The sequence below is a fragment of the Typopeltis vanoorti genome, chromosome 24, assembly GCF_054136105.1.
Source record: "Typopeltis vanoorti isolate ZY-2024b chromosome 24, IOZ_Tvanoo_1.0, whole genome shotgun sequence".
Taxonomy (NCBI): domain Eukaryota; kingdom Metazoa; phylum Arthropoda; class Arachnida; order Uropygi; family Thelyphonidae; genus Typopeltis; species Typopeltis vanoorti.
Window position 1 is genome coordinate 37,421,497 of NC_143572.1, and position 23,342 is coordinate 37,444,838.

General features: G+C 38.0%; 1 protein-coding gene across 1 annotated transcript in view; it reads right to left on the minus strand.

Moving 5' to 3' along the window:
- The window catches only part of kl-2 (dynein heavy chain 2, axonemal kl-2), a 1,497,432-nt gene that overhangs the window by 60,505 nt on the left and 1,413,585 nt on the right, over positions 1–23,342 (minus strand). Inside the window, exon 54 of the mRNA XM_090414156.1 lies at positions 19,327–19,503. Within this exon, the coding sequence (XP_090270282.1) occupies positions 19,327–19,503 (177 nt within the window). The remainder of the gene's footprint in view (positions 1–19,326; positions 19,504–23,342) is intronic.

Genomic DNA, 23,342 nt, shown 5'->3' on the forward strand with positions numbered 1-23,342 from the left:
TAGCGAAAGTTGGACGCATGTTAGTCCGAAAGTACGGAAACAAAGAAAGATAAATGAGAGTGAAAGTGAGAAGAATGATAGCGAAAGTTGGACGCATGTTAGTCCGAAAGTACGGAAACAAAGAAAGATAAATGAGAGTGAAAGTGAGAAGAATGATAGTGAAAGTTGGACATATGTTGGGCCGAAAGTACGGAAACAAAGAAGGATGAATGAGAGGGAAAGTGAGAAGAGGGGGTCGAGAGTTAGAAAGTTAGAAAGATTTAATGATAGAGAGAATGTGTCGCGAGGTTCGGAAGGTGAATTGGATTGGATGAAGCAAGAAATGAAATGGATGTGGAATGAAATTAAGAGAATTCAGGTCAAAACTATTAAAATAAATCATGATGGCATGAAAGAGTTAACGAAAAATGAGCGAGTGGCGTTGTATGGCGACTCCATTATTAAAGGTGTGCTGGAGGATAAAATGCACAAGGTATGTTTCCCAGGTGCTAAAATGAGTACAGTGATTGAGGCATTGGATATGAGGCAGGAGCGAGCAAAAGAGCTAATAGTATTAATAGGTACGAATGATTTGAGAGAGGACAAAGAGTGTATCAAAATGAATGTCAGGAGACTGCTTGGAAAGATAAAAGAGAATAGTGTGACAGGAAGGGTAGTCAGTGCGTTGCCTAGGTATGACTATGGTGAAATGAGGCGGAGAGCAAGGATTATGAATGATATTCTGGCTGAAATGTGTGAGGAGATGGGAGTACAGTTTGTTAATGTGTGGAATGAGTTTGAGGGACGAAGTGAGCTGTATGGGAGCGATGAACTGCATTTGAGTGGTTATGGTGTGAGTCGCTTGGAGAGACTGCTGCTGGAAAGTAGAGAAGTGAATAGCAAGAATGAATGAGATCAAGAGGGGAGTGATGTGGAAGAGCAGGAGAGTAAGACAGTAGAGATTGAAGAAGTGGAAATGAATGGGGAAGTGAGAGGTATGAGTATAAAAAATGAGAGAATGAGTGTGCAAGAGGAGCAGGGAAATGAGGAGGCTCAGGGTCGACAGGGGAACACAGCGTGAGAAAGGTGGATGCTCCAAGAGGAGGCGAGAGCATGTGTAGGCAGGAAAGTAATGGGATGACCAGGGATCAAGAGGAAACAGATGGAATTGCAAAGGGTTCTAAAATGAAGAAGCAGAAAGGGAAATGGCCCCAGTCCAGCATGGAGAGATCACATCGAGTGAGTGGTATCAGTGGAACTAGCTGTAGATCCAGAAATGAGTTGTTGTGTTTGTATACCAAAAGTATAAGAAACAAGGCGGATGAAATGGTTGCACTAATTGCGTCTGTGCACTCACAGATTGTCGGAATAAGTGAGACATGGTTAGATGAGGACGACATCCTGACAGGAATAGAGATGGAAAGGTATGATGTGTTTCGTGAGGATAGAAGGGGTAAAAAGGGAGGGGGAGTGCTATTGATGATAGAGAAAGAGTTATGTCCATACGAGGTAGAGATGCAAGAGGGAAATAGGGCCAGTGGTTTTGAGGCAGTATGGTGTGTGAGATAGAGGTGAATAGAATCAAATACTTGGTGGGATGTTGTTATAGACCTGATAATGTGGATGGTGGTGATAGTGAAATGTATAGTCAAATAAGCCAAGCAAATAAGAAAAGGGTGATCATTATGGGTGATTTTAATTATGGCAATATAGACTGGAATGAAGAGATAGCAACCGGAAGTAAAGAAAATGAGTTTCTTGAGTTTTTGAGGGATAACTACCAAAGACAGTATGTAACAGTGGGCACACGAGGATTAAGGGTCTTGGATTTGGTCATCTCATTGGAGGATGTAATTATCAATGAGGTGTCAAATCATCCACCAAATGGTGAAAGTGACCATGAGGTGATTACCTGGGTGGTTGCCAGCAGTGCAAGGACCCCTGTGAAAAAAGGGTATATGTGGAACTACAATGGGGGGTGATCATGAAGAGCTCAGGAGACAGCTTGCAGGTGTAGCATGGAATGAGGAGTTAGCTGGAAAACAGATGAATGAACATTGGAAAATTTTCAAAAACTATCTAGTAGATGCAATGTCTAAATGTATACCATGGGTGAGAAGGTTAAATAAGGTAAGTGTGAGATGGATGAATAAAGAGATTAAGCATGTGATACAGAGAAAAAGGGCATTGTGGAGGCAGCATAAGAGAAGTGGAAGTAACCAATTTCATGAGGTCTACAAAGACCAGGCGAGGAGGGTGACTTGGTTTGTGAGAGTAGCTAAAGAGAGGTATGAACAGCAGTTAGCTAATGAAGCCAAAAAGAATCCTAGGGAGTTCTTTCGATATGTAGCCAGCAAAAGAAAGAATGATTATGGAAGGATAACATTGATTGGAGGAAATGGTATAAAGACAGCTGTTGCAGAATGTGTGGTGGAGATACTTAATGAGCAGTTCATAATGGGGAGGAGAGACTGACTGTAAGTGAGCAAGAGGTGTTTGGGGAGTTGAGTAAACTAGATGTAAATAAAGCTGTGGGACTTGATAATATATCACCGCGTATTCTGAAGGCATGTGCCAGAGAGTTGACACCTGCCTTGACATATTTTTTTAATATGAGTCTTGTACTCGGTCAAGTTCCTAAAGAGTGGAAGGAGGGCAAGATTTTGCCACTTCATAAAGGAAGTGATCGAACTCAAGAATCAAACTATAGGCCTATCTCTGTGTCAGGTGTTGTGGTTAAGTTGTTGGAGAAGCTTGTGAGAACTAGGATCCAGAGCTGGGTTGACAACAATGGTATAATCTTTGATGGACAGCAGATGGACTGTGCCCAGATTTGGTCACCTAGGTTTCTTTTTGATGGGGAGGAGGTTGAGAGGATTCAGAGGCGAGTGACCAAGATGATAGCAAGTCTATGGAATGAACCTTATGGGAACAGGTTGAAGATTTGTGGGTTGCAGAAATTAGTTGATATTCAGAAAAGGGGAGATATGATTGAGACATTCAAATTGCTAAAGAGTTTCTATAGGATTAATTCAGAGGATATTTTTGAGATCACGACTGGTGGTGGGAGAACTAGGGGACACCTATGGAAGCTGGGAAAGAGTATGGTTAGCAAGGGTGTTAGAGCTGGGTTCTTTACTTTTAGAGTGGTAAATGAGTGGAATAAGCTGCCAGAGTCTGTTGTGGGTGCTATTGATGCCTTGCTTGAGAGCGTGGTGTCTGCAGAGAAATTGAGTGTGTTTAAAACACGGTATGATGAGTTGTGTGTATGATAGAATAAGGACCTCCTAGATGAGTCTTTGATCCATGGGGGTCTTGGGTAATAATAATACTCTATCTAATGCTTTTGGAAAGTCCAAGAATATCACTGTATATGATTCTCCTTTATCCAACACATTTGTCACCTTATCATAAAACATGAGCAGATTACCAAATGTAACAGTCACTTACATGATCTTTAGGCTCCATAGTTACCCGTACTGATCATCATACAGAAGCTTATGTTGATCAACCCAATCTTGTATTCTATTTCTAACCAATTTTTCAAACACTTTGATCACAACTGCAGATATACAGTCCAGTCTATAATTGGAACTTCTGTTCTCAAATCATGCTTGTGGAGAGACATTATTTTGCCTTGTTTCCACTCCTTGGGAACCTTTCCCACTACAAGACTTTCATTAAATAACCAGGATAAGGGCATTGCTAACTCTTTTGAACATTCTTTAAAAATATGTGGTTATATGTCATCCATTCATTCCATTAAAGAGTAAGAAAGTAAAGATTGTGAGTCTGCTGCTGCAATATAATAGAACAAAAACGAGATGGGCCATGATTGCTAATAAGTGAATGAGAAGATTGTGCAGAAGGAATGGTGTGCAGTTTATTGATGTGTGGAGCCAATTTCATGAATGAAAGGACATATATACCTGACGGACTACATTTAAATGGTTTTGGAGTTAGATGTTGATGTTCAGAGAAAGTGTTATTTAGTTAGAGTATGGTAGTGCAAAACCAGGGAAACCAGAGATATTAGGTAGAATGAAATCAAGCATAAAGCCTGGACACCACTGTGATAAATGAGCATGTGTACAGTAATGATTATGCAATGCTGAATCAGATTCCACAGGTTTCCAATTTGAAAAGGTTGTAATGATATTACATAATTGTAACTATGGCTAAAATGAATGTACATGAATTCAAGAAGTATCAGGAATAAGGGCAAGGAGTTTTTGGCATTGGTCAGCTCGACTTGGCCAAAAACATTAGCATCAGTGAGACAGGGCTGAATGAAAATGATATAGTTACAGGGATTGAATGTACAGGAGGATATTGTATTTTCAGGGAGGATAGAAGGAACAGGACATGTGGTAGGATATTGCTGATGATAGCTGAAGAATTACAACCAACAAAATTAGAATTTCAAGAAGATTTTAGGTCTGGGGGAGATGATTCACTTGAGGCTGTCTGGTGTGAGATAGAGGCAAATAGGATAAAATACATTGTTGAGTGCTGCTATACACTAGGGTCAACAGGAAGATGGCATGTATTGGCAGATTAGAATGGGTGTAGGCCAAACAATTATTATGGGAGACTTTAACTATGGGGACATTGATTGGAGGGAGGAAAGGACATGGCAAAATGGAAGTGGGATTTATACAATTGCTAAAGGATAATTACATGAAACAACATGTTATAAAGTGGACAAGGGGTTTGAGTGTGTAGCATCTGATAATAGCATCAGAAAATGTATCCATAACCAAGGTAGATACTCTGCCTCCAATCGGTGAGAGTGTTCTAGGAAGTTGGCAAGCATGTGGAGTTCTCAGTCAAGAAGGGGGTTTATGTTCAACTATAAGGCTGGTAATTATTACAGACTCAGGAGTCATCTTCAAATTATCATGGCTTGAGAAGCTACAAAGAAAGAATGTCAGTAGTGCATAGCAAGTGATCAGAGATTGCTTGAGAGTAGCAGTACCAGACTGCATACCTAAGGTCAGGAGGATAAATCAAGTTGGAATTAAGTGGATAAGTAGGGATATAAAACAAGGGCTGCAAAAAAAAAAAAAAAAAAAAAAAAAAACACTGTGAAGGAAATATAAAGAAAAAAGTGATCAGCATACTCATTAGCAGCACAGAGTGCAAGCAAGAAGGGTGACTAGTATGGTAAGGATGGCCAAATCAGACTATGAAAGAGAATTAGCCAAATGGACCAAAGGAAATCCAAAAGAGTTTTTTCGCTATGTAGCAAGTAAGCAGAAAACTGACTATGGTAGGATAATTTTAAACAATGCACATGGTAGGAAGGTGATTGAGCCAAGAGAAATAGCTGAGCTATACTCTATAGTGGGAAGCATGGCTTTGTAAAGGGTAGGTCCCGTTGTAGTAACTTCTTCACATTTTATAATAAAGAGACAGCAGAATTGAATAAAGTTAATGGCTACACCATGATACAGCCTGCCTTGGCAAAGGCATTTGGAAGAATACCAGATGGAAAACTATTACAGAAACTGGAGCAAATGGGAATGAACATGAAGCTAGTACCACGGATGGAGGGGGGGGATCTCTGACAGACAGGCACCAGAGAGTAGTATATTAGGGAGTGGATTCTAGGAGAATGATGGTGACCAGTGGAGTACCTCAGGTTTTGGTACTAGGGCCACTACTCTTTAATTTGTATATCAATGATATAGAGAAAGATTTAAAAGGGGATATTCAGTTGTTTGCTGATGATGCAAAACTAGGGAGATCAGTAGTTGATAAAGGCGATGTAGATATCCTGCAGGGTGATATGAATAAATTGGTATTGTGAGCAAAGGATGACTTTCAGTTTAATGTTGCAAAATGTAATGTTATGTACTTCAGGTTGAAAAGGTTGCATATGCAACCTTTGCCATACATCACATGCCATACATCTACATTACCTTCTCCTCACACAGCTCCGCTAGCATAACCTTAGCAACACACTTATAACCTTTCCTACTACATTGTAACTTTCACTCTTCTGAATAGTCTCCTGATATTTTGGAAGTAGAGGAAATAAGAGATCTGGGGGTGATAGTGGATAAGGATCTAAAATTTAGGGGACACATCGCCAAAATTGTGAAGACAACACAAAGACTTCTGGGAATGATGCGGAGGACACTGACGTGTAGAAGTAGGGAGATTCTTGTTCCATTGTATAAGGCTTTGATTAGGCCACACATGGACTATTGTGCCCAGATTTGGTCACCTGGTTTTCAGAAGGATGAAGAGATGTTGGAAAGGGTCCAAAGGCGACTGACTAAGGTAGTTTCTGACCTCTGGAATGTCGAGTATGAGGAAAGATTGAAAAGATGTAATTTGCAGAGTCTAGTGGAGAGAAGGAAGAGGGGAGATATGATAGAGACCTACAAGTTGGTAAGGGGTTGTTATAGGATCAATGGTGGAGAAGTTCTACAGAGAATAGTGGGAGATCAGGGGAGAACCAGAGGTCATCCCTGGAAACTGTATAAAGAGGGTGTGAGTAGGGGAGTGAGAGGCAGGTTTTTTTCATACAGAGTTGTGAATGATTGGAATGCCTTGCCTGAGAGTGTGGTGTCTGCAAGGAGTTTGAATGTGTTTAAGACACGGTATAATGACATGTGTGTGAGATAAAAGGACCTCCTAGATGAGTCTTTGACTCCATGAGGTCTTTAATAATAATAATAATAATATTGGATTGCAGGAAATTGATGAGGCTGGGGACTTGGGGATAATTCATTTAACACAAATTATGGACTCTACAACTGTGTTATAAATAATTCTTTTCATTTCCCAATGTTTCGACCTTCATAGGTCATCATCTGGAGTATACACACACATATATATATACAGAGGCAAGCTAAATTATATTTCACACAGTATACTTAATCACCTTTATCACCACTTACCACATATATCTGCTCAGTCTCAACTTCCCCACCCACATTGCAATATACTCCATCTTCATGCACACATTCACTGCCATTTTCAACATCCACTGTTCCTATGCCATGTCTGCCTGTCCACCCAAGCTCCCCCCCCCCCCCCCCATTTCCCTGTTCCTCTTTCATTCCCGTTCTCTCTTCATCTCTCACACTACCACTGTTTCCACTGCCAAGCACTTTTGTCTCTTCAATACCACTCTCCTGATTTTTCCCTTCATCTCTTTCTTCTGATTTCTTGCAAGCATCACACACTGTACTTCCATCCAGCAACACATTTTCCAGTACACTCACTCCAAAGCCATTTAAATGCAACCTATCACACCTGTATAATTTCATTCTTCCCTCAAACACATGCCATATATCTACATTACCTTCTCCTCACACAGCTCCGCTAGCATAACCTTAGCAACACACTTATAACCTTTCCTACTACATTGTAACTTTCACTCTTCTGAATAGTCTCCTGATATTCATCCTCACATCCTTCTTATGTTCACTTAGATACATAACTTATATGAGCAAACAAAAAGAAACAGCTTATATTTTTCATGATTTAGACTATGTTTTTGTTTGTTTGACTAGATTCTGATTTAGTAAATTATCTTAGAAAAGAAATTACATCCTTCTTTTATTCTTTACCTAGGCATAAGCACACAAATGTCTGCATATGAAGTATTGTCATGACTAGGCTATTTATATAGAGGCTATCGACTTAGTGTCAGTTGCTTCAGTATCCCATAATGCAGTGCATTCCATTCCTTTCACACACACACACACACACACACACACACACACACACACACACATTGCTATGCATTATGGGAAGGATCACAACCCAGACCAGTTCCAACTTTTGTTTAGGTGTGATCAGTGGGGGATACTGAAAGCTAAATCAATGCATGAGTTATATATTTTCCATGTACTCTTAGCTTTCAGTATCTAGCTTGGATTGATTTAGCTTTCAGTATCTCCATGGATCTAACTTCCATTGATTAGACTTCAATAAATGTCAAAGCTGGTCTGGCTTGTGACCCTTCTCATAATGCATAGCAATATACATATCCAAAAGAAAGAGTGCTGTGCATCATGGGATGCTGAAGCAATCGATGTGAAGTCAACAATTTCCACATATAAGTAATCATTATGACACATCATGTGCATACTTTTTATCATTTACTGTTGGGCAAAGGATTAAAATAAGAATATAATTTCTTGTTTAGTATAACTTACATTGTAATGAAACAAAAAAAAAAGATTATGAAGGATAGAAAAGCAGGTGATTTGACAGTTATGGTAAGCACAAATGATTTGAGAGGTAGCATGAAATTGAGTGGCAGAGGATTTGAGAATGATGTTAAGTGAAAGAGGAAGAATAGTGGGGTGTGGGTGTGTGTCTCCATTTTATATCAAAGTAATGACAGTATTGATAATGAAAAAATGATTTTTGCAAATGTCTCTGATGGACTGCCACATAACAAAGTCTTGTTTAAATTAAAGTCAACTGATTTGGATAAGCTGTTAGTGGACTGGATTGGGAACCTTTTATCTTATAGATATCTGAGAGATGAGTAGCAAGGAGTGTAAAGTACTGTAGGACTCCATTCTTGAGCTGCAGGTGTTCAATCTATATATCACTTATTTTGAGAATGGTCATCATGACTGAGATATATTATTATTATTATTATTAAACAAGACCTCATGGAGTCAAAGACTCATCTAGGAGATCTTTTATCTCACACACATCTCATCATACCGGGTCTTAAACACATTCAAACTCCTTGCAGACACCACACTCTCAGGCAAGGCATTCCAATCATTCACAACTCTGCACGAAAAAAACCTGCCTCTCACTCCCCTACTCACACCCTCTTTATACAGTTTCCAGGCATGACCTCTGGTTCTCCCCTGATCTCCCACTATTCTCTGTAGAACTTCTCCACCATTGATCCTATAACAACCCCTTACCAACTTGTAGGTCTCTATCATATCTCCCCTCTTCCTTCTCTCCACTAGACTCTGCAAATTACATCTTTTCAATCTTTCCTCATACTCGACATTCCAGAGGTCAGAAACTACCATAGTCAGTCGCCTTTGGACCCTTTCCAACATCTCTTCATCCTTCTGAAAACCAGGTGACCAAATCTGGGCACAATAGTCCATGTGTGGCCTAATCAAAGTCTTATACAATGGAACAAGAATCTCCCTACTTCTACACGTCAGTGTCCTCCTCATCATTTCCAGAAGTCTTTGTGTTGTCTTCACAATTTTGGCGATGTGTCCCCTAAATTTTAGATCCTTATCCACTATCACTCCCAGATCTCTTATTTCCTCCACTTCCAACAATATATTCTTACCAAGCATAAATTCTGCATCCCATCTTTGTTTTCCAAATTTTAAAACCTTACATTTTGCAACATTGAACTCACATCCCCATTTGCTTGCCCAATCACTCAATTTATTCAAGTCTTCTTGCAAGACCACAACATCTTCACTACTCTTTATGGTTCGTCCCAACTTTGCATCATCTGCAAACAACTGAATATCTCCATCCAAATCTTTGCCAATATCATTAATATACAAGTTAAATAGTAATGGCCCTAAAACAGATCCCTGAGGCACTCCACTAGTGACTTTCCTTTTCCTGGATATTGCACCCCCATACACAACTTGTTGATACCTATCAGATAGCCAGTCTCCAATCCAATGCACTAATCTAATATCCAACCCCATCTGCTCTAGTTTGACTGTCAACTTATCATGAGGTACTCTATCAAAAGCTTTTGCAAAATCCAAATATATTACTGTGTATCCTTCTCCTCTGTCCAAGGAAGCAGTCACTTTATTGTAATAAGTAAGTAGATTACTAAAACACGACCTCCCTTTAGCAAATCCATGCTGTCCATCAAAGATTATAACATTGTTGTCAACCCAACTCTGGATCCTAGTTCTCACAAGCTTCTCCAACAACTTAACCACAACACCTGACACACAGATAGGCCTATAGTTTAATGCTTGAGTTCGATCACCTCCCTTATAATATTCCATTGTTTACATCATAGGTGGCCAACAGCAGGCCCGCAGGCTGCATGCGGCCCGTAACGTGATTTTGTGTGGCCCATGGCAGGATAAAAACTATATTAAATTATATGTATTATCAATTTAGCTATTGGTTTTGACTGCAGATTTTCTGATTGATATAATAGTTATATTCATTATTTCTGATGATGGAAACAATTTATATTCTCAACAAGGAATCAAAATTGCTTTAAAAAGATTACTCAATTTATAAAATCTACTGCTTCTCTGTGCGAGTTGTAGTAGTGGGAGTGGTAGATTTCTATGCGCTCCAGAGTAACGCCTCATTGAAAGTCACTCTGCTCTGGTTACAGAAATATGTAATTAAATTTAATTTAACAACTTATATTTAAATTATTCAATTATTTTATATTGTTCTCCCAGTAGTAAAATGATTTAACAAATATAGTAATTCAATACATATAACTAATGCCTTGAAAAAATGCAGAGTTTATTTTTATTTAAGTTCTGTCTAAAAGTGTGCAGCCCGTGAAGCTACCACTCATCATATATTGGCCCTTGTATAGAATGAAGTTGTCCAAGCCTGGTTTATATAATAGCCCAAACTCATTTTGTTTTATATATATATATATATATATATATATATATATATATATATATATATATATATATATATATATATATATATATATATATGACAGTTTCATAGTGAAAAGAGGTGACAAAATATTTTTTGAAAATTATTACATCATCTAAAAGTATGTTGTACATACTTTTAGATTATATAACTAGAGGATTAAGATAAACTGGGAGCATTGTATAAAGTTATCCCCATATATTGAACAACTCAGGAAATGGACTCAGATAACAAAAGTTCTTCCTTTTGCTATTCCTGTGGTGTGACTTGAACCTTGGAGACATTTGCTATTGTTACTAATGGATACTAAGAATAGAAAGGACAAACTCTGCCATTTGCCGGTCTGGTTGGCAGAGTAGTTAGCACATCTGCTCTCCAGCCAAAAGGCTGTGGGTTCAAATCCCGCTGTGGGCATGGATGGTTGTGATTGTCTTAAAAAATATTAGTGGTGGTGGTCGATAGTAGATAGCATTGGTGTAGATGATGAAAGTAGTTGTAGTTGGTGGATTGAGTGCTAGAGACGGAGAATTGTGGAGTAGGTGCCCTCCCTCAATGAGTCTTTGGACTCCCTGGAGGTGTCATGTAATAATAATAATAATAATAATATTTTTTCCAACTCTTGTTTTCCATAAAGTGTGTCCTCATCGACACTGTCTATCTGTCTATATATCTTTATCTTCACTAGAATCGTTTAATACAAATATTTAATTTGATAGTAACATTGCATTTGATCAAATGTGATGTTATGTTACATGACACCATTACTATCAAAAAACCTACCACCTCGAATACCAAATGTGCTATGGGTTTGAGTTTTACTGAGGTAAAGTTGCTTGTGATGAATACAGAACTCTGTCATTATTATCCCAACACCCCAATGGAGTCAGAGACTCATCTAGGAGGATCCTTTTGTCATACACACAACTCATCATACTGCATCTTAAACACATTCAAATTCTCTGCAGACACCATGCTCTCAGGCTGCGTTCAAATCATTTCACAATTCTTCATGCAAAAAACTTTCTTCTCTCTCTCTGCTCAAACCTTTACATTATATGAAGTTACACATACCAATTTTTAACCAAAAGTGAACCACACAGATCATATGAATCAAATAAAATTGATTAGGTGACATTACAGTTATAGTATAGGATTCCGCATGGTTCTTAAACTGAGGATCACTAAGACCTTGCTTGCTAAAGGACTTAATTTACTTGGTATGGAAGTATATTATTATTAATAATAGCAGCATACTTCCATGCTCCATGAAGTCAGCATACTTATCAAAGCAGATCTCGCTCAACCACAAGACATTACAACAATGCATTCCACACATCCACCACTCTAAATACAAAAAAAATCTACACTGCATCCTTATAGAACTTGGAATGCTGTCTCATTTCCCTCATTTTGCCCTCCACTCTTTGTATAATCCTTTTTGCATTAATCCTGTAAAATTTCCTCCCCAACTTAAATATCTCTACCAATTACCAAACTGAAATTTAAATCTGAATCCTCTCCAGAGTTTCTACATCATGATGGAAACCAAGTGACCAAATATCAGCAACAGTCCATTATGTGAACTATTTTGTACACAGATGCCTCTGTATATTTGTCTTGCACAGTGGAACAAATCACCATCATATTTCTATTTATCAACATCCTTCTTATCATAGCAGAAATATACTGTGTAGTTTTTTCAACACTTTTCAATGTGCCTCTGAAACTTGGATCTCTATTTACCATCATCCCCAAATCCTGAATCTAATCCACCATCTGAAGCAGTGCTTCTTCAACATGATACATATTATTGCTCTGGCATCTCAATGAAGTCCAAAGAATCATCAAAGGAGGTCCACATTAGCCCTGTTCACATAATTCTTATCACACATCCCTTTGAACACTATGGCCCATTCAACTCGTTCACCATTTTCCGAGCAACAAATCTAGTCCTGATAACCTTGATAATGATGACTTCTTGTTATGCCTCTCAAGTATAGAAAAATTCCCCTACATCAGTCCTATAAAATCCCCTTTTAGTAACTTATACATTTCAGTCATAAATCCCCTGCCCAACTCCCCACACACACATCTGCAATCCCCAAACTCCCAATTATGGTGGATGGGTCTCTAAACAAGAGTGGATGGGGTTGGATATTATCCTAGTGAATTGGATCAGAGATTGGCTATCTAATAAGCCAATATCCCGGAAGAGGAAAGCCACTAGTGCTGTGCCAAAGGGTCTGTTTTAGGGCCATTATTGTTTAACCCATATGTTAATGATATTGGGGAAGATTTGGAGATGGGGATATTCAGTTGTTTGCAGATGATGCAAACAACTCATCGGATGAACTATGAGGAGTAGAGCAGATGTTGTGGCCTTACAAAAAGACTTGAATAGATTGAGTGAATGGACACAGAAGTGGAGATACCAGTTCAATGTTGCAAAATGCAAGGTTTTAAAATTTGGGAAACAAAGATTATTATTATTATTAACATTCGACCTCCATGGAGTCAGAGACTCATTGTGGGAGATCACACTATTACACACAATGGTCATCCAACCACATCTTAAACTGATTCAATGTGTTTACACCCACAACACACACTCAGGCAATGAAAAATTTATTCTATGTCGACCCGATAACAACTCCTGACTAGCTTATGTCTCAATCATATCCCCCCCCCCTCCTCCTATTTATGAAGCTTTGCAAATTACATTCTCTCAATCTATCCTCATACTCCACATTCCAAAGACCACTGACTACCTTCCTTTGTGAATCTTCTCTGAACCCTTTCCAACATATTCTTGTCACCTTGAAAACCCGGCGACCAAATCTGAGCACAATAATCTATATGAGGCCTGATCAAGGCCTTATACAATGGAATCATAAACACTCTATTTCTGCATGTCAGGGTCCTCTGCATCATTTCCATTATCCGATGTGATGTTTTCACAACTTGTGCAATGTGGCCCCTGAATTTTAGGTCCTTGTCCATCATCACTCCTAGATCTCTCATCTCCTCCACTTCTGTTCAAGTTTCCACAACCAAGTTATACTTTCATCCCATCGTTGCTTACCAAATCTCAAAACCTTATACTTTGCAACTTATTTGTTATTATTATTATTTGTTACTTTGCAAGATGGGATGTAGAATTTATGCTTGGTGCAGATATATTGTTGGAGGTGGAGGAAATATGAGATCTTAGGGTGACAGTGGACAAGGATCTAAAATTTAGAGGACACATTGCAAAAATTGTGAGGACAACACAATGAATTCTGGGAATGATGCAGCAGACGCCGACTTGGAGATTCTGGTTCCATTGTAAAAGTTTCTGATTAGGCCACATATGACTACTGAGCACAGATTTGAGGTGACTGACTAAGGTAGTTTCTGATCTCTGGAATGTTGAATATGAGGAAAGGTTGAGAAGATTCAATTTACAGAGTCTAGTAGATAGGAGGAAAAGAGTGATATGATAAAGAGGTACAAGTTGGTAAAGGGTTGTTATAGGATCAATGTTGAAGAGATTTTTCATAAAATGGTGGGAGATCAGGGGAAAATAAGAGGTCATCCCAGGAAGCTGTATAAGGAGGGTGTGAAGGGTGTGAACAGGGGAGTGAGAAGCAGGGTTTGTTTTGCATGCAGTGTGTGAATGAATGGAATGCTTTGCCTGAGATGCAGTGCCTGCAGAGAATTTGTGTATGACAGATCAGTGTGTATGACAAAGAGACCTCCTAGATGAGTCTTTGACTCCAAGGTGTGTTAGGGTAATAATAATATAACAATAGCAATAATAACAGTTTTCCTAGTACGTCATTAGACAGACCACTCATCATCTTAGTCATTTCCCTCTGGAAATTAATTAGTTAGGAAATTTGAAGGGAAATATTTAGTAGTTTGCTGATGATACAGAATTTGATAGAATAATAGGTAATCCAAAGTGCATAACTTGACAGTTTTCCATTATTCTGGTATACCCTTTAACCTTTACTCATACCCCTTAAGTTAAACCAGCCTTTACTCATACTTTTAGTCAGTTTAAATCATCCTGTAATCTCTGTATATAGAGCATTGATAAAATAAATTATTACTCTACGAAATGATGAATCTTCAGCAAACTACTAAATATTTCCTTTCAGATTTCCTATATCATTAATATACAAATTAAATGGCAACAGTTGAAGTATAAAGCCCTGCAGCACTCTGCTGGGCACAAGCCTTCTACAGGATCATATCTGTCCACAGGTGCTTTCAAATCCATATTATCCTCTTCATATTTCTATTTCTTCAATACCTTTGCTGTTACTCTTTTGAGATACTGAGTGGTCTATAATTTGCTAACTCTGTCTTGGAACTTTCTTTGGATGATGGAGCAATTTTGTCTTTTTTCCTCTTTTCTGGGGACCTTATGATAACTGAAACAAACTCAAGTTAAACAGTCTAGTCAGAAGCAATGCCAATTCCCTTGCATATTCTTGCAATATATGAATGGAGGAGCAGTATTCAAAAAGGAAAAGTCTCTAGTGGCATGGAATGGGGATCTATTTTAAGGGCATTTTTGTTTAACTTGTATATTAAGGATAATGGGACATGTTTAACTAGAGATGTGCAATTGTTTGTAGATTGGGGAGAAATGTAGAGAAGTCAAGGAGATGCTGTAGCCTTACAGTAGGATTTGAATAGATTGTATGAGTGAGCAAGTGACTGGTTCTTTAATGCTATAAACAGCAAGGTTCTGAAATTTCTCAGGGAAGGATGGAATGCATAGTACACATTTGGTGGAAAAAGTTTGAAGGAGGTAGAGGAGATGAGCGATCTGGAAGTGGTGGTAGACAGGGACATGAAGTTTAAGGGTCACATTACACAACTTGTGAAGTTATCAGATCACATGGACCTTGACATGCAGAAATAAAGAATTTATGGTTCCATTTTAGATTGGGCCTCATACAGATTACTGTATACAGACATAGTCACCTGGATTTGTGGGAATGAGGATATAATAGAAACAGTCCAGAAAAGATTTTTTAAGATATTTGGTCTTTGGAATGTGGGGTATGAAGGAATGCAATGTGCAGAGCCTCGTGAATAAGAAAAGAGAAGGGATATGATTGAAACATATAAGCTGGTAAGGGGATTGTTACCATGAAAGAAATTTTTACAGAATGGGAGGTAGAATAGAACAAGAAGCCATCCCTAGAAAGTGTATAAGGAGTGTGTGAGCAAGGGTGAAGATAGTGGGAGATGAATTCCATCACCCACAATGAGACCGTCATCCCACTTATTGGAGGCCTGAAGTGACTTACAAAAGTTCCATGTTTGGTCTCTTAGAGCAGGGTTTCTGGACCAGGTAAAAAAATAAAAATAAATGAAAAATACAAAAATCAATAAAGAGTATATAAAAAATAATTCTTAATCTGAATATGGTACAAATGTACTACAGATTCACAGATTCACCCACTCATAAACCTTTCATGAGTGGGAGACACATGAAAAAAATAAAAAAAAAGGGAGTAAGGAGCATATTCTTTACAGGAAGAGTGGTTGGTGAGTGGCATGCTGTGTCCCAGAATGGTGAATAGGGATATGCTAATCAGTTCAAAGCACAGTTTGATCAGTTTTTTTGAGAGTGTGGATTGCATAAGAATTGTTCTTAAATTAAAAAAAAAATGATAGGACATACTGAAGGAGATACAGGAAGTAAGGGGTGGTGACATGAGGATAAGGACATAAAATTTAGAGGGAGTTATATTGCAAAAATTGGAGATTAGGGAAACATTGAGGAAGACACTGACATATAAAAATAAAGAGAATATAGATTCAATGTTCAGTGTTTTGATTAGACATCATTTGCTTATTGTATATTGATTCTTATAACTTGGTTTACCAAGGCAAAGAAGAGATTTTTTGAAAGGCTACAGAAAAGAGCAAGTAACTAGTGATGTCAGGACCCTGGAATTTTATTATTATTATTATTCAGGCCTCTATGGAGTCAAAAGACTCATCGTGGCAGGTCATTCCTAGGAAACACAAAGTCTGTCATACCACTCTTGAACTCATTGACCGTTCTTGCTCTTACCACTCTATCAGGCAATGCATTCCACAGTTCAACCACCCTCTATGCAAATGATATGATTGAGGCATACAGGCTAATGCAGGATTTGTACCAGGTTAATGCAAAAGAGATTTTTCATAGAGCAGTAGGGAAAAAAAAAGGGAAGAATAAGAACCAGTTCTGAAAACTATATAAGGAAGATATGAAAAAGGCACAGGATAGCAGAACGTTTGCTTGGAGAGATTATTATTATTATTATAAGCAGATCTCCATAGAGTCCAAAGACTCATCATGGGAGTACACACTGCTAACATAAAACTTATCAAACTGTGCTTTTAATTCATTCAATGTGTCTATATTCAACACACTGTCAGGCGATGCATTCCACTCACCTACCACTCTCCATGCAAAGAACCTGCTTCTTATGCCATAGCTCACGCCCTCCTTGTACAGTTTTCAGGGATGGCCTCTTGCTCTAACCTTCTCATACTCTATGAAAATTTTCTTCCACATTAACCCAGTAACAATCCCTTACCAATTTAACTGCTGCAATTGTATTCCTCTTCTTCTATTCATGAACCCTTGACTCACATTCCCTCAATCTGTGTTCATATCCCACATTCCAAAGACAAGTTACCACCTAGTAATTTTTCCCTAAATCATTTCTAATGTCCCTCATAATGACAAAAACTAGGTGACCAAATCTGTGGACCATAATAGATATGAGGTCTAATCAAAGCCTTACACAATGGAACTATAACCATTTTATTTCTGAAAGGCAAGGTCCTCTGATCATTGCTATAATCGAAAGAGATGACTTCACAACATGTGTAATGTGATCCGTGAACTCAGGTCCTTGTCCACTCCACCCACTATCGGGTCTCTTATCTTCTCTACCTGCTTCAAAATTTGTCCACCAAGTGTATATTCTCATTCCATTGTTGTATACCAAATTTCAGAACCTTGCACTTTGAAACTTGAACTGATAGCTCCACTCACTTGCCCACTCACACAATCTATTCAAGTTCTCCTGTAAAGCCAAAACATCTGCTTGATTCCTCATCATTTTTCAGTTATGCATCATCTGCAAACAGTTGTATATCTCCAGCTAAACCCATTCCAATATTATTAATGTACAAGTTACATAACAATGGCCTCAAAACAGATCCCTGTGATATGCTGCTAGTGACTTTCCTCTTTAGGGATACTGCACCTGCATACACAACTTGCTGATATTTATCTGACAGCCAGTCTCCAATCCAACTCTAATCTAGTAATAAATCCCATCTTCTCCAATTTAGTAACAAACTTATTGTGTGGTAATTCAACAAAAGAATTTGTAAGTTCAAGTATATAACTGTACATGCATCTTCCTTGTCCAATGCAATTCATCACCTTCTTATAATATATCAGTAAATTGGTAAAATATGACATCCCCTTTGACAAACCCATGCTGACAATCACAGAGAATGCTGTATATGAATATATGAACCACTTCTGTGTTCCAGCTCTCACCAGCCTTTTGAACACCTTAACCTTGACTCCAGATATACAGATCAGCATATATGTAGCCTTATCTTGATTACCACCTTCGTAAGGTTGGTAGAACAATTTTTTCTTCCTTCCACCCCTTCCAGACTTGTGCTGTTGCAAGACTCATGTTAAACAGGTAAGCCAAGATTGATACTAACTTCCTAGAACATTCCTTAAGACATGTAGTGATATGTCATCAAGTCCTACTGCCTTATAAACATCAAGCTTATTTAATTCCTCATATACCCAACAGTAAGACTTCTCGTGAATTCACAATGATGAGGATGAAAAAAATATCCCAATGAATTGTTCTTCAAATACCTTGACTATGTACTTTGTGGTAGTTACCACAAAGTTAGCAAAGTCAACCATTTTCATCCATTCTCATCTTCTTGTCATAATCATTCTTCTTTCTACTTCATACATATCAAATAACCTCCTCTCAATGATTTCTCTTGGCCTGATTTGCAAATTTCTGCTCATAGTGCACTTTTTTTTCTCCTTACCAACTGAGACATCTCCTTTGGCTGATCTTTATACTTTTCATGCAGCTGATTATTTCTATTATTCATCTTCTGCCACCTCCACAGTGCCTTCTTCTTCTTCAAGATTTCATGCTTAATCCCTTCATTTATCCATCTGACATTTACTACATTTCTTCTTCTCAGCTCATTATTAATCCTGCAGCAATAAGCACAAAATCTTGACTTCTTTTTCTTTTGCATTTTTGAGCAAGTCTTTTAAGTCTTTTTTTACTATACTTTCAAATCATTCCCAGTCTACATGATCATTTCTTCTACTTGCTTGTACAGCAAGTAGAACAAGCACAGCTTTAGTCACACAGCAAATGACATGGATAACATGCAATATCTAGAAATAAGCAAGGGTGAAAAAAAAGTAACTGTACAATAAAAGGCTTTACATATATATGGTAAGTAATGCCTCTGTAATATAGCCAGAAGGAGATACAACATGTGCCCTTGAATTTGAAAAAGGCACCAGTTTGAACCTCATTATGATGTGAGGACTCTCTCTCTGGAAACTTGGACATTTTCTTCCATAAAACAAGCAAACTGGTTGGCAAAAATATATTTCATTAGTAAAAACATATTACAAGGTCTACTTTATAAACATACTTTGTGTTTTCTGGCAGCAGTCTGAAGAACAGCAGTGAGAAAACTAGTGGGATAGATAAAACCAGAAAGCCAAAATTTAATAGGAGGATGCTGTGTTGTAGCCCAGTCAGAAAACTGTTTTACCCTTGTAGATAAATCTTTTACCCAGAAAGCCAAAGGCTTCATTGATGGATATACCTAAAATGATAAAAATATTTTAGTTAGAAAATAACATCAATCATATAAATATCCTATACACATAAATTGTATATTTTGATAGACTGCCATACAACAAGCTCTTAAATAAATTGAAACAGATGGGATTGGAGAACAGACTTCTGAGTTAGATGTGACTGGCTGTTGGATAGGTATCAGAAATTTGTATGTGAGAGTGCAGTATCCTGAAAAAGAAAGGTCACTAGTGGAGCTGCAGGGGTCAGTTTTAGGGCCATTGTTGTTCAATTTGTATGCAATATATTGGGATAGGTTTAACTAGTGATATGCAGCTTTTTTGCAGATGATGCAAAACTGGGGAGAGCAATGCAGAATCAAGCAGATGACAAGAGGACTCGAAAAGATTGCATGAATGGGCAGGTAAATGGAACTATCAGTTCAAGGTTGCGAAGTGTAAGGTTTTGAGATTTGGTTAGCAAAAATGGGATGCAAAGTATACACTTGGTGGGAAAACTTTAGAGGAAATAGAGGAGATGAGACACCTAGTTTGGACAAGGACCTGAAATTCAGGAGCCACATTGCACAAATTGTGCACTGTGGCACAGATTGAGAGAAGGTAAGTTGTAGAGCCTTGTGAATATGAGGGCAAGGGGAGGAGATATGATTGAGGCATATAAGCTAGTCAGAGGTTGTTATTGAGTCGACATGGAGGACATTTTTCATAGAATGGGAGAGAGGGGAATAAGTGGCCATCACTGGAAACTGTATAAGGAGGGTGTGAGGAAGGAGTGAGGAACAGGTTCTTTGCATGGAGAGGGGTTGGTGAGTGGAATGCATTGCCTGAGTGTGTTGTGGGGTAGACACACTGAATCAGTTTAAAGCACGGCTGGTTGAGCATTGTGTGCAATAGTGTGTACCTCCCACGATGAGTCACAGATTCAATGGAGGTCAGATGTTAATAATAATAATAATAATATCATATTATTATCAACCCATTAGCTGGCCTGGTTGGCCGAGTGGTCAGCGTATCCGCTCTCCAGCCAAAAGGCTGCAGGTTCGAATCCCACCTTGGGCATGGCTGTTTCTGATTGTCTGTGAAAGTATTAGTGGTGGTAGTCGGCGATAGATGGCATTGGTGGTAGATGATAAAGGTTGGTAGAGTAGTGAAACGAGGAGTTGACTACCACCACCACTAATACTTTCACAGACAAAGAGTAGATGCCCTCCCTCGATAAGTCATTGGACTCCCTAGAGGTGTGATGTAATAATAATAATAATAATATATAGTTCCATCCACCTATCTTTGTAATTATTAGGGTCAAAAAGATTCAGATATTAGTTCCTTTTGCTACAGAAAATTTTGAATTATGACATCAGTCAAATGCTAACAGTATTGCTACTATTACTATTGCATGAACACCTCCATTATATCTGAAGATTCATTGCACTAGGTCCCCACTAACTCTACCCATTATCATCTCTCTCTCTCTCTCTCTCTCTTTGAACACATTCACCAAAAAAGCACAGATTACACTATTGCAACCCATTTCATTCTTCTCAATCTGCTAACCACAGTGTTATGCAATTTCCAGGGATGCTCCTCGTCTTTCCCTCCTTCTTCTTCTTATCATAAATTTTAAGCCAATTGGCCTGTTTTGGTCTCATGCCATCACTTTCTTGGTCTTCCAATTCTTCTTTTTCCATTTATTTTATATCCCATTTAGTCCAGGGAGTTCCATGAATCATCTGAAAGACATGCATTGGCAAATTAGTACAAAGAGTACAGGTGAAGTGATTATTATGGGGGAACGTCTGGAAGAAAGAAAGATGACATGGCAGGAAGGAAATGGAATTTATACACCTACTGAGTGATAATTACTGGAGGGAGCATGTGATGGAGGGGACTAGGGGTGTGAGAGTATTGGACCTGGTTATAAGATCAAAAGAGCTATCCATAACCAGGGTGGCCACATTACCTCTGATTGGCAAAAGTTGCCATGCGGTCTTGGCCTGGGAGATTATAAAACATGAGGAATATTTTGTCAAGAAGGGGTACATGTGGAACTACAATGCAAGTGATAATGACAAGCTTAGGAGGAAACTTAAATCTGTGCCATGGTATAAAACATTAGAGGATAAGGATGTTAGTAGTGTATAGGAGATAGTTTATAAGGTTTGTATTTCTCTTTCTAGAGAAAGAAATATTAAATTGTATACCTAAGGTAAGAAGGGTTAATCAGGTAGGAGTTAGATAAATGAGTAATATCATTAAGCATGAGCTGCAGAAGAAGAAAATGCTGTGGAGGGTATATAAGGAGAAAGGTGACCAGCAAACTCATGAACAGTACAAGCAGTGGCATACCCACAGGGGCAGGGGTATGGGGCCTGCACCCCCAAAGAAAAAGGAAAAAAAAAACACTAGAAAATTTTCCAAAAATCTTTTCCTAATTATAAAATTAAAATTAAAATTCATTAAAATTATTAAAATTCATTTTTTTATTTATGTTGTGTCGTGTATTCTATTTCTATACTACTTATGAATTAGTGGTCACATAAGGTGGGAATACCCTATAGCTCTCGGGAATCACAGCCATGTGAACACAAGGCAAAGGAAGTAGTGTTCGGGAGGACTGAGCCCTACTGCTCACCTTGGAACTTGGGAAAGATAGACAACTACCATTTTTAGATACCCTAGTAGTAAGACTTATACGTTGGTTAGACATAACTGGTAATTAGTTTACGGAATTAACAACGCATATAAAGTATATTAATTAAAGGTAACTTTAATGAATAACTTCTATATTTCGGCAATGTGGCCAAACAGGCAGAACAACAAATATCAGGATTTCAGAACACCAAGACTACATCCGGTTTCACCAGTACAGCCGCTCTGGGCTGGCAGACCATGCCTTAGATACCCACCATAAAATTCGTTGGAAGAAAACAAAAATAATCCATCGCAGCAAGTTTAAATACGAAAGATTATTCAAAGAATCTTCAGCAGCTCTAAAAAACGTTCCTAACCTCAACAAATTTGGGCTGCATGAAACTGTCCCAAATTTGGGAGACTTTCATTATGAGAACTTCAGCCCAACTGCCAAGACTACCAAATTAGCCCACAAGAGGGCACCATTAGGACTTTAGGAACAATATTAGTTTCTTGCTTTCTTCCTCATTTGCTTTGTGTTAGTTCCTGAGTGCACATACCATATCTTTATGTTCCCGAAGATGGCAATGTGACATTGCCGAAATATAGAAGTTATTCATTAAAGTTACCTTTAATTAATATACTTTATATGCATTGTTAATTCCGTAAACTAATTACCAGTTAGATACCCTAATCCAGGGGTGGCCAACCTTTTATAGTTCATGCATCAATTTTTTCATGTTTTAGTTAAGATACGCCACACAAACTTATACCACTTTTCAGCCCTTTTAAAATATGGTAATATGGATATATTTAACAGTTATGCATAAAATGATTTATTATATATATGGTAATAGAGACACTTTTAGCAGTTTTAAATAAAAGGATTTCATATAAAGACAAGATAAACATTAATTATTTTACTGACTTTTGAAATTGCTTTGCTTTTGCTAAACTTGTAATGTTTGGAGTTAATCAGTTACAGAAAGCATCAAACAGCTTTTCAAATTTGAATCAGTCAGTCGCGACCGTAGTTTGTTCTTAATCATTTTCATTTATGAAAATGCTTGTTCGCATCTGTATGTAGTTCCAAAATGACAGATATAACTCTGAGCAAATTTTCTCAGTTCTGGAAAATGTTCACAGGCAACGATCGCCAGAAATTAATTATATCAGAAGCATCTGGGAGTGATGGAAGTTCATTAAATTTCATTTT